Source organism: Tupaia chinensis, unplaced genomic scaffold (assembly GCF_000334495.1).
Source record: "Tupaia chinensis unplaced genomic scaffold, TupChi_1.0 Scaffold144472_1, whole genome shotgun sequence".
NCBI lineage: Eukaryota > Metazoa > Chordata > Mammalia > Scandentia > Tupaiidae > Tupaia > Tupaia belangeri.
The window spans coordinates 1,208,216-1,219,540 of record NW_006204331.1 but is presented as its reverse complement, the minus strand read 5'-3'; the positions used below and the strand labels follow the sequence as shown (position 1 = coordinate 1,219,540).

The following is an 11,325-nucleotide window of genomic DNA, read 5'->3' as shown; positions in this document are numbered from 1 at the left end:
GCTGGGCGCCAAGCAGGTGGCTGTCGTGTGGGTCCAGACCCAGTGGCTTGGAAATCACGCCTGGTATGAGTGAGCGTATGCCTAACACCCCAGGAGAATGGAGAAGGGTCTATGGCATGGCCATCCCCGGGGTTGATTTCTCACTTTCCCTCTCTGCCTGCCTGCCCCTCCCTCCCTCTGGCTCTCTCCGGCAGGTGCATGTGCCCTATGGTAAAAACTTAAGAAAAATAGCTGGCGGAGTCTTCCAAGGGCAAACTGAACGTTCGGAGCAAAGCCCTTGACAACGGGGTGGGGAGACAACACGGGGGACATTTCAGGGTCTGCAAGAGAGGAGCGCCCCACACCGAGGACACTTGGCCACGCTGTACCGAAGCCATCAGCCTGCTCCACAACCTGGACTGCATGGACCGTCAGAAGAGGGCGCCATCAGACCACGAAGCCTGGAAAGCACCACCATGGATCCCATCACCAAGGAGAGGCAGAGGGGAATTCTGCACCCAGAGGCAGGTTGCCCTGGGGCTGCAGGAGGGAACCAGGAGACGCAACTTCAACCAGCAGGAACAGCTCAGGGATAGGGCGGTCCCCCTGAATCAAAAGCCCCAACCTAGAAAGTCAGTGTTTAAAAACAAACACAGAAATGAAATGAAAGCTCAAGGAAGAAATGGGAGTTCTCGTTCCTGCTATCCAAGGTGGCAGGTGAGGAGCTGCCGAGCAGGAGACTAAGGAGAGGAACCTGAAGCCAAGAAGGCTGATGCCAGCGGCAGAGTTAAAGAGGGTGACGCCGAGGCTAAAACGCCCAAGAAGGGGAAGCCCCACTGCAGCCGAAGCCGGTCCTAGTCCGGGGCATCGGCAGATACTCCTGTCTGCCATGGATCCAGGAAGGCCGTGTACAAGAGGAAGCACCCAGCCACTGAACCCAGGATCGAAAAGAAAAAGGAGAAGGTTCTTGCCAGTGTCACAAAGCAGCTGGTGGGGACAAGGTGGTACCCGGGTGGGTAAACTGCAAGTGCCTAGGTATCATCCCACTGCAGATGTGCCTCGAAAGCCGCTGAGCCACGGAACCCCTTCAGTCGGCCTGTGAGAGAGCCGCGAGCCAGCATCCCTCCCGGGACCACGCTGACCGTCCTCACTGGACGCCACAGAGCCAGAGAGTGTTTTCCTGAAGCAGCTGAGCGGCAGCTCGCTCCTGTGACTGGACCGCTTGTCCTCGCTCGAGTTCCACTGCACAGGACGCCCCAGAAATGTGTCATCGCCACTCCACAAACGCTATTAGCAAAGTGGAAATCCCAAAACACATCACCAATGCTTACTTCAAGAAAAAGAAGCTGCAGAAACCCAGACACCAGGAAGGTGAGATCTTTGACACACAGAAGGAGAAATACAAAATTACAGAGCTGCACAAGGTTGATCAGAAAACTATAAACTTGCAAATTCTACCAAAAATCAAAGCTGTTCCTCAGCTCCAGGGCTACCTGCAATCCATGTTTGCCCTTCCAAATTGAGTTTATGCTCACAAATTGGTGTTCCAAATTTCTTGCCAAGAACCTAATTAAATAACTGATCATGTGTATTTTTTAAAAAAGCAAATCTATTTTAAGTATCATTTTCCTCTGCTCTTTCAAAATTACCAAGAATACCAGCCCTCTGAGTTTGCCTTCCCAGGGTCCTCCACGACTTCATCTGTTACTTCTCGTGCCCACTGTTCTCTGTTGGGCACTCCCCCACCTCTGTCCCCAGAGTCCCCAGGTAAAGGCCACACTTTGCGGGAGGTGGCACCTCCTCTGGAATCTGCTCCCCTGCTTTTGTCCTGAGGCCCTCAGAGCATCACGTGGCACCACGACCCCTGACTCCTCAGTGCTTCAACCCTTCAACCAGCCCTGTGCTTCAGCGGAAGGTTGGGGAGGTTTGGGTTAGGGTGACAGTCGAGGTGGCATCTCTGAGTACACTGAGGCCAGCACACTGGCCCGGGGCCTGGTTTGGCTATGATTCCATCTTCTTCCTCCCACCCATGACCCTGGGCTGGGCACACAATTCAGCTCTCTCTGTTCCTGGGTCTCAGTGTCCTGCCGTGAGTCTGAGACATCTCGCGCTGAGGCAAGGACAGAGAAGAGTGAGGATAGTAAGACACAGCGAGGAAAAAGACAGCTCCTGAGGGAGAGCAGGGCCCAGGGGTGTCTGAGCGTTCGGGGAGTGCCCCGTTTTCTTTTCTTTTTTTTTTTTCTTTCTTTATTTATTTAATTTTGGGGGGTGAGAGATTTTTTTGCTATAGGGCACGTGCGCTCGCCAGACAGAGAGAGACAGAGAGACAGAAAGCGAGAAATCACCCCCAAGAGGGGATGGTCACGCCACAATCCCTTCTCCTCCATTCTCCTCTCGGGATCTTGGGCACGCACGCACACGCGCCCGGCGTGAGTTCTAAGCCACCGGGCCCAGGACGCGAACCGCGGTCGACTACGTGGGAGTCCAGCGACATAGCCATTACGCTAACTGCTGGTTCCCAAGCCCCGTTTTCTCAGGGTCACAGGCACAGGGATGGTGCCTGGTGATAACAGGAGGACTTTTTACCTGAGGTCTGTGCCTGTGGTCTCTGGGGGTCCTGAGGAAGAAAAAGAGAGAAACAGGAGGAGCGTGTGTGGGTTAGGGTATAAAAGCGTTGCTGCCTTAGCACATAGACTAAGTGAGACAGCTACAGGGTTGCCGAGGACAGGTGGGGGTAGCCCTAGTGAGAACAAACTCACCCTCCCCAACCTTCAGGGTCAACGAGGTCAGCTGCTCCCAGCCACATGCTCCCTGCACACCCTCCCATCTCACAGAGTGGAACGATGCTCCACCTAAGACCGCCTCTGAGCCCTCGGGGCCAGGGGTGACAGCTCTTTTTCTCATTGGAGAAAGACGTCAGCTTCTGGAGGGAAACGTGACCCCCCAGGTCAAGCTGGACAGAGAAGAGGACAGATGGGCAAGTGGCTGGTCCCTCAGTGGTGAGACTGACTTCAAAGATGTCAGGGCTCAGCTAGGGCAGGCACACCTGAGAGACTGGAATTCGTGGCTGCTCCCTGGGACTTGACGGGAAGACCCTAATAACAGGGAGGTGAGGCTGGCCAAGGGGTTGGACCCAGCCCAGGCAGAGTAAGCAGGCTCACCCCCTTCTCCTCCTCACCCCATTGTCCACACAACCGAACAATCTCCCAACCCCTAGCAGCAGCACGACCCATCAGGAAGGCAAAGGGCAGGTGATGAGGGCTGGCAGCATTTCCAGACAGATCAGTCCCAGGCTGAGGCTTGCCATTCCTGCTCCATGGATGTCATCTGTCCTCATTTCTGTCACAGGCAGGGTTTTCTGCTCCAAAGGCCCCACAGCAGCTATTGCAGGCCTCAGCAGCCTTTAGGGTAAAGGCTGAGCCTGAGGCCCCAGGTGCCCAAGTGGGGACTAGGAAGTCAGCACCTCAGCCCTGGCTGCAAGCACTTGCTTTTCGGGGGAACGCTGTCAGGCAAAGGAGCACCTACAGCTTCAGAGGAAGCGGCAGCCCGGGGCCGGAGGCTCACGGACAGCTCAGGAGGAGGCAGCACTCACCTCGGAAGGCCTTCGATCGTGTGCGAGCTCGCTTCTCATCATTGTCCGAGTTCATCTGCAAGAGAAAACAACTACGATGTTCATGAGAAAACCAGCCAGCAATTCTGTCAGGGACGTCTGGCCTTTTTTAGCTCAAGATGTGATGGTGAAGGTGACTCAGTGGCTCGGAATGACCGAGGGTGAGCTCACAGAACAGGGGCCATAGAACTGGCAGGCGGGAGCTGTGGGAGGAGAGGCCAGGTAGAGACCGCCTCTCCTGTCCCTGCCTTTGGCAAGAGTCTGAAGCCTGCTGTGCTCTCCCACCGCACTCAGCCGTGCACCTGCCAACAAAAACTGAACAGGGCTGCCCAGGGAGCCCGGCAGTGATCCGTGACACCAGGCCTCTGGTGAAGGCTCCAGAACAGGCCACTGCCATGAGCGGCTCAGTGGACTGCTTCCGGCCCCAGGGTGCCCGGCTGTCCTCCCTCCCACTCAGCCCTACAACCCTGGGGCCAGCGTGCTGGAAACAGGTGTTCTTACCCCAAGTATCTGACTGCCCTGCCGAGCCACCAGTGTCTCCAGGCACCTACACTCCCAGCCCCTGACCTGCGTGCACTGGAACCCTGCTACAACACTGTCCTGTAAAGGAGCCAGAGTGGTCCCGAAGGGCGGCAACCACGGAAAGGACATGCCTGGGGCCCAGAGGTCCTGGGTCAGCACACAGACTCTTCACCCTATGCCCTCCCATGACAAGTCTGGGCAGACAGGCGAAACCCTGACCACTCCATGATGCACAAAGCATGGGCCCTCTGGCCAGGGAGGGTGTACTCCTGGCTCCTAGGAAATCTGGGAGGAGAGGGCCAGGGCTTGCAGCCACCAGTCCACCCTGTCCCAGGCCACAGACAGCAGGACGGCCAGGTTCCCTAAGAGAGGTTGCTTAAAGGAAACTGGGAGTGCAGAAGAAAGGAGGGGAGGGCCACAGGGGCGGGCCATCTTCAGCAGGGCTCTGGGACCTGAGAGCATGCACTCACAGGACAGCCTGCACTCACAGGACGGCACTCACGGGACGGCCTGCACTCACGGGACGGCCTGCACTCACAGGATGGCACTCACAGGACGGCATTCACAGGACAGCCTGCACTCACAAGACGGCATGCACTCACAGGACGGCCTGGGGAGGCAGAGCACGGTCCCCAGCCAGTACAATGACATCTGTGAACTGCGTTACGTGGCAGCGCTATCGTATCATGGTCTATGTGATTTGTTAAGGAAGAAAAAATCAAAACCTGGGTCATTTGGGACTGCCGGCTCCGGGCTGTGCTGCAGTGTGCGAGCCGGCTTTACGGCAGCCTCCAGGAGAACAGAGGACAATTACTGCAACTTCTATTTTTAAAGCGGGGCTCCCCATGGACCAATGGCTTACGTTTAAAGTGAAGAGAGAAGCAGGTGTCCGAGGGACTTCATCACATTTACGAGCTTTCGAACATTGCATGCACTGAGCCCGTGTGCGACGCCAAGCCAGGCCGCGCAGGGGGCTGATGCATTGACTGGCGCCTGCGTTCAGCTGGAATGCCATCTACAGCTTTTTTTTTTTTGTCAGTTTTCCCAAAGGAAATTGGCAAGCATTCTGCTAGGTTAAAGCATGCCTTGGCAATTTGGGTTTCCTGCAAATAAATTATTCAAAGAGCAGAGAATGGAGAGGGTTGCAGGGATGCGTAACGGGGCTGCTTGCAGACTGAGCACCATTGATGGGGCTGACAGCTGTGGCATTCAGGGCTGAGCACCTTCCCTTCCCTTTATCTGCACCGAATGGTCAGTAACGAGTTCTCTTCAGTGCATGTAGCTTTGATTTTAAAGGGGAGAAAACTGAACTACAGGTGGAAAATCCAGGCTCTTTCATAAGAGAATGAATTTGTAAGAGTCAGATAACTTGGGGCATCAGCAACAAAGCTGGGAACTTAGATTTCTGAGGTGTTTGGAACTAACAGTGTCAGCTGCTTCGGAAACCTCTGGGCAAAGCTGTGGTTAACCAGTGCTGTGCACCTTTTCAGACACCCCACGCACTTCAGTGGTGAGCCCCGCTGTCCTCCTGCCTCGAGGCAGGGGCCCCATGTGCCAGGTGGAGAGCCAGTCCCCGGGGCAGCCTGTGCCCAGTGCCATCCCAACTCCCCACGCTCACTGGCTTCGCGGCAAGCCCCCAGGACTTCTGCCACAACTGCACAGTGGCAATCATGCCCTAAAGGGTAGCTCACTGATGAAAAGTAACGAGACACTTCTCAATTTCTCATTGATTCATTCTCTTCTAAAAGCCTTTACAAACCAGCCAGGTCCCCGTTTCTGTACAGCCCACAAATAACTCCATGGCCTCTGGCCTTGGGAATGAAAAAGTCCTTTTGTCAAGACAGGCCAAGCTCACCTGCTTATTCGCCATGGGCCAGCGATATCTACTCTCTGTTTCCCCAATGACAACTTCATTCTGCCATGGGGAGGTGTCTTACAGCTCAAATTAATATTTCAACAGTCCTGCCTTCAAAAGAAAACCACGAGACTGTGGGGAGGGGAAAACTGACCGAGGTGCACCTGCCGGGAGCCTGTCTGAGAGCTGCTGCTCCGGCTTGGTCTCTCAGCGCTGCACAGAAGCAGTCTCACGCAAGAGGGTGTTTTGGCTTTGTACTGTTTTGTTTTCCTTTGAGTAAAGTCCAGGTTGGTCATATGAGCTCTTTTTAAATATGCACAACTCTCGGGACCAGATGACATAAAGGCTATGTCACCAGACTCTCATGTAGCCCACTGCGGTTTGAGTCCTGGAGCTGGTGGCTTAAACTCCCACCGGGCGCGTGTGTGCATGCCCAAGATCCCGAGAGGAGAATGGAGGAGAAGGGATTTCAGCATGGCCATCCCCCCTGGGGGTGATTTCTCGCTTTCTCTCTCTCTGTCTCTCTCTCTCTGACTTTCTGGCGAGCACGTGCGCCCTATAACAAAAACCTCTCAAATATATATACATGCACAACTCTCGCTAAGACGTGTGTGCTACGGAGACCAGCCGCTTTCTCAGACCTGCGTCATGCCCTTGCCAAAATTAAGTTCCCTGCTTAATGTGGACATTTACAAACTCAAAACCAGAAAAGCACATGCAAGAAGCAGCCTCAGAACCTGCAGAGTCCTCTGACTTTTGGGCTGCAGTTCCAAGAAATACTCAGAACCCAGAAACATGGCCAGTAGTGAACCACTCATTCCAGTCTTCAAAAAAAAGCGGGGGAACTCAACTTCCTAGGACGGCTGGAGTCTAAGAATTTCCATGAGGCCTCATAGGCTTTGTGCTGACCTTCTCCTTCAGTCCCGGAGGCCGCTGGTGCCTGCCTCCTCCCCCAGCCAGGCCAGGAACATCGCGCGGTCCCTAGAGGGATGCTCCTCCCACCTTTTTCTTGCTCACTCACATATCTCTCTCTGTCTCTCTGTTTCTGACTCTATCTCTGTGTGTCTCTGTCTCTCTCCTTCTCTTTCACTCTTTTTTCATGCTTCCTCCCAGGGACTTCAGAACCTTATGGGCTTCCCTTGCACCCCCCACCCTGTCCTCTGCACCAACAACCAGGACCTCTTCGGGGTGCTCCCAGGTGCAGCAGCCCACGCATCTCCAAAGCTTGCTCTTTACTCTAGGGGAGCTCGAAGGACAAGGGGCTTCACAGCCTGGGAGAGGGGAGGTAAGCCCATCAGTGAAGGTGTGAGAACATTAGGGGTCACTTCAGGGTGGGCAGTCCCCAGCCAGGAGCTGGGGCATGCTGTGTGGCCAGTGCCATCTCCCCACTTTCCTCCATGGTGGACCTGCTCAGCCCCCTCATAGCTTCATCCCTGTCTGAGAGGAGCTCATCACACACCCCTGCTCAAAGCTGCCCGGTATAGGTTGTACATGATGGGCAGGTGGACAGACAGATGGACAGGGACAGTGAGAGCGAAGGCAGGGGAGCAGAGCAGAGAGCAGCCTGTGGGAGCCTCCAGCTCAAGGTTCAGGCTTCAAACACCGTAGGGCCACTTGCCCCAGCCCTGGCTGGAGGGAGTGAAATGTTAGTGTCTCATTTTAAAAAATAATGCAGATGCCAACAGGTGGCATGGTGATAGGGCAGCTGGACTCCCACATAGCTGACCACAGTTTGAGTCCCAGACCTAGCAGCTTGCTTTCTCACTTTCTTTCTCTCTCTCTCTGTCTCTGGTCAACTTCGAAAAAATAAAATAATGACAATGACTAAAATTAAATAAAATAATTCTTTAAAAAATGCATTCCAATAACCAACAAAGCTGGAGAATTAGAATGGACTTAGTACAAATTTTTAAATCCAAAAGATTATTTGGATAATAGCGTCCCCGTGAGAAGGTTGAGCCTCTTGTGTAACACTTCTGTTCCCGGAAATCTAGACAAAGAGGAGGAGCCTCTGCCTACTCCCAGGGGACCACAGGGAGCCCCTGCCCAGAAAAGGGGCCTAGTTATGGGGGTGAGGGGGTGAGAGAGCTAGCGGTCACCTGCCAGACCAGGGCTCACTGCTTCAGCACCTCAGCCATCTCCCCTTTCTCCAGGGAGGTGAGGAGGGGACAAGGGGCACAAAGGGAGGGGACAGCAGTTTGGTTCTTCTCTCATTGTGTCCAGAGAGGCCACACCAGCTGTCCGGTCCCTACCCCAAAGGCCTGAGGTGGCCTCCTCTCCTCCCCGAGGAGAGAAACTGTGTAAAGAGCCACGTTGGAACATGTGCCCTGCCCCCCTCCCAGAGCATCCCTCTGTCCCTCACTCTGAAACTCGCACCTGTGTGCAGTCCCCATGCTGAGCAGGCACAGAAATCCCACTGCTTCAGGAGCTGCAAGACCCCTGCTTTCCATCCTCCAGCCGCAGCCAGCCTCTGCCACCCAGCAGTCATCACAGTATCCCGGGGTCCTCGCCATGACAATCCTCCCACCCTCTTGGGAGTGTCCCACTGCGCGTCAGAACTCCCCGACACACCCCCTGTGCAACCAACTTGCAGCTGAATAGACCAGCCTCCTCCCTGGGGCATGGAAAGGGCCCACACACGGCATTATTTAACACATGTTAAATAACACGTGTCAGGGGAGCCTCTTCCTGGCAGTTCTAAGCATGGGATCCTGGCTCATTCCAACCCCAAAATTAAAAGTTGCAGTCACATAATGGATATTCTGATGAAGCAACCATATCTGTTAAAAACTCCAGCATAAATGAAATTTCCACTCATCTGGGAGAGAATCCAGCAACATCCATGAAACGGCCAGAAAGATCCCCCCCAGTGGCACCTCCTTCCTCTCTAGGAGCCCCTGACCCAGCCACCCCCGCGGTGGCAGGGCTGAGCGTCCACGCAGCCGCCTCCTCCTGACCCACACTTCCACACCATCCGCGGAGCTGTGTGTGATTTGGCCCCAACTGTTCTGTTCTTCAAGGTCGAGCAGGGTTTAGGGCATAGTGGATGCCTGCACCCCTCACACCCCCACCTAAGTGTCCCGACAGCAGTTTCTCACAGGTCTGAGCTGTCCACACGGCTGGTGCTGAACCAGAACTGGCACACAGGCCGCGAGCGTCTCCTTCCTGCACAGGGCTCCGCTCCACTGCCCTCCCATGCTGCTGCCACCTCACTCATCTCCTGTCTTAGGCCCGGGAGGCTGGCACTGGCGTTGCCATGTGTGACACTCATCTCCGCAGCCACACTCACCCAGGCTGCTCCTTCCTGCCGCCTGTCAAGACCACACCTGTGCCAGCCCTGCCTTCCTTCCAGCCAGCTGTCCCTTCTCCAGCCCACTCCTTAGCATAGCTCTCTCCTCAGAAAAGTAACCCAGGCCCTCTCCTCCCAACGAGAGGAAAGTACATCTTAGAGCAGTTAGAAGCATCAGTGCTGTGTGAGCTCCCAGCCCCACTCCCAGAGATTAGTCAGCATCGTACGTTGTCCACAGCAGGTCACAAGCTCTTAGAGCTTGTCATGCCTGGACCGTGTGGAAGACTTAAATCCTCCTACCCTGATCCACTGTCAGAAAAGTACAGGCAGCACCTCACCCAGAAGCCTGGCCTCCAACTGAGTAAGCTGCATGGCCATGTAGTCTCGTGCCCATACAGCTCTGTGGGTCCTCAGAGCTGGGACTGGGTAAAGGGAGTGAGGGCAGAAACTCAGTGACCAAGACAAATAATAGTTCAATGCAACATTTTAGAACATCAGTATTAATGCAAAAAAGAAGGGGGGTAAATGAAATAGCAAAACCCTAAACAAAGGATCAGGGTTACCGCTTTGCTTGGCCCTCTGGCTCCCATAGGGTCAGCAGATCACTGGCAGCCCTGTGGGTTATGGTTAGGGTTAGGGTCACAGCTTTGCTTGGGCCTCTGGCTCCCATGAGGTCAGCAGATCTTTGACAGCCTTGTGGGACAGCAGTATGAGTGGACGTGTTTCGCAGGGTGGCTCTAACAGACCCACGAAAATGTGCCCCCAGAGTCACAAACATTGGGCTTCAAGAGTGAAATGTCAGCACTCTTACATGAAGTGCCCACCTCAAGCTACCCATGCATCCCCTCTATACCTGGACCAAAGTCAACTTGGCGAACATGGCCTGGGCTCACGGCATGGACCCTTGACGGAGAGCTTCATGAGTCAATAAAATGAGAGATCAGAACTCGATATCTGGGAACAGCTGCCCCTAGAGTCTGTGGTCAGCCTCTGTCTCCACCCCCAAGGGTCCCCTGACCCTGGGGACATGACCTCACCCAGAGCTTGCTGCGGAGAAGTTCTAGAATTAGAGGCCTGACAATAGAGAAAAGCAGCTGCAAGCAGATGTGACATCCTAAGGCTGAGGTGTCCCCAGGGAGGCAGGAGGCCCAGATCTCCATTGGCCAGGACTTCCACCAGGGGCCCTAGACAGATTGAGCAGGGTGGGCACCTTCAGCCTCCACCTAAGAAGATTGCGGTAAGACAAGGTCAGAGGACTTCGAGCTCCTCCAACCAAGTCTGCTGTCAGACCTGAAGGGAGAGACCAGAAGGGGCGCTCAGCCTGCACAGGTAAAGGTGAGGCAGACAGAGAAGAGGCCGAGGTGTAGTGCGGAGCTGCACCGCACACAGGAGCTGGACGAAGACAGGCTGTGCCTTCACACTGCAATTTTACTCTAGTCATGTTTCAGCCTTTAATTTTCAAGTGGCCAGACTGTTGATGGTTTTAGGCTCAAAGTAACCTTTGCTTCATGTTTCGTGCCTGTGAGCTGAGAGGAGGCTTCACATGGGCAGTGCATGGGTGAGGCCCAGAAAGGGACTGCCCTCAGAGCCTCACCTTGCTGTGTCCACCCAGGAGCAGTCTCGAAGTCCTGCAGCTGCTGGCCTTGTCTCCGTGTGTCCACCTCTGATTCAGCAGTTCACCCTGGAACTCATTTTCTGAAGGTTTGAAAAGATACAAGATCAGGAAAGGAGCCCTCGTGGAGACAGTGGGAATCAGTCACATTCTGACACAGTGTCACAGTGTCTGTACACGCCTCCTTTTTTTTTTTTTTTTTTTGAGAGGTTTTCACTATAGGGCGCGTGCACTCGCCAGACAGACAGAGAGAGACATAGAGACAGAAAGCGAGAAATCACCCCCCAGGGAGGATGGTCACGCCGCAATCCCTTCTCCTCCATTCTCCTCCCGGGATCTTGGGCACGCATGCACACGCGCCGGGCGTGAGTTCTAAGCCACCGGGTCCGGGACGCAAACTGCGGTTGACTACGTGGAAGTCCAGCGACATAGCCATTACGCTAACTGCTGGTTCCCTA

The 11,325-nt window shown here is 54.7% G+C and overlaps 1 protein-coding gene across 3 annotated transcripts in view; it reads right to left on the bottom strand.

The window, feature by feature from the left end:
- Positions 1-11,325, bottom strand: part of MYT1 (myelin transcription factor 1) — a 72,709-nt gene that overhangs the window by 40,328 nt on the left and 21,056 nt on the right. Inside the window, exons 2-4 of one of the 3 annotated variants that reach the window (XM_006167102.2) lie at positions 10,850-10,950; positions 3,572-3,626; positions 2,566-2,596 (exon numbers count right to left, since the gene is read on the bottom strand). In XM_006167102.2, coding sequence (XP_006167164.1) covers positions 2,566-2,596; positions 3,572-3,626 — 86 coding nt within the window. In that variant the 5' untranslated portion in view covers positions 10,850-10,950. Of the gene's footprint in view, positions 1-2,565; positions 2,597-3,571; positions 3,627-10,849; positions 10,959-11,325 lie in introns of those variants that run through there. The other 2 variants (XM_027767710.1, XM_006167103.2) reach the window with 2 other exon arrangements.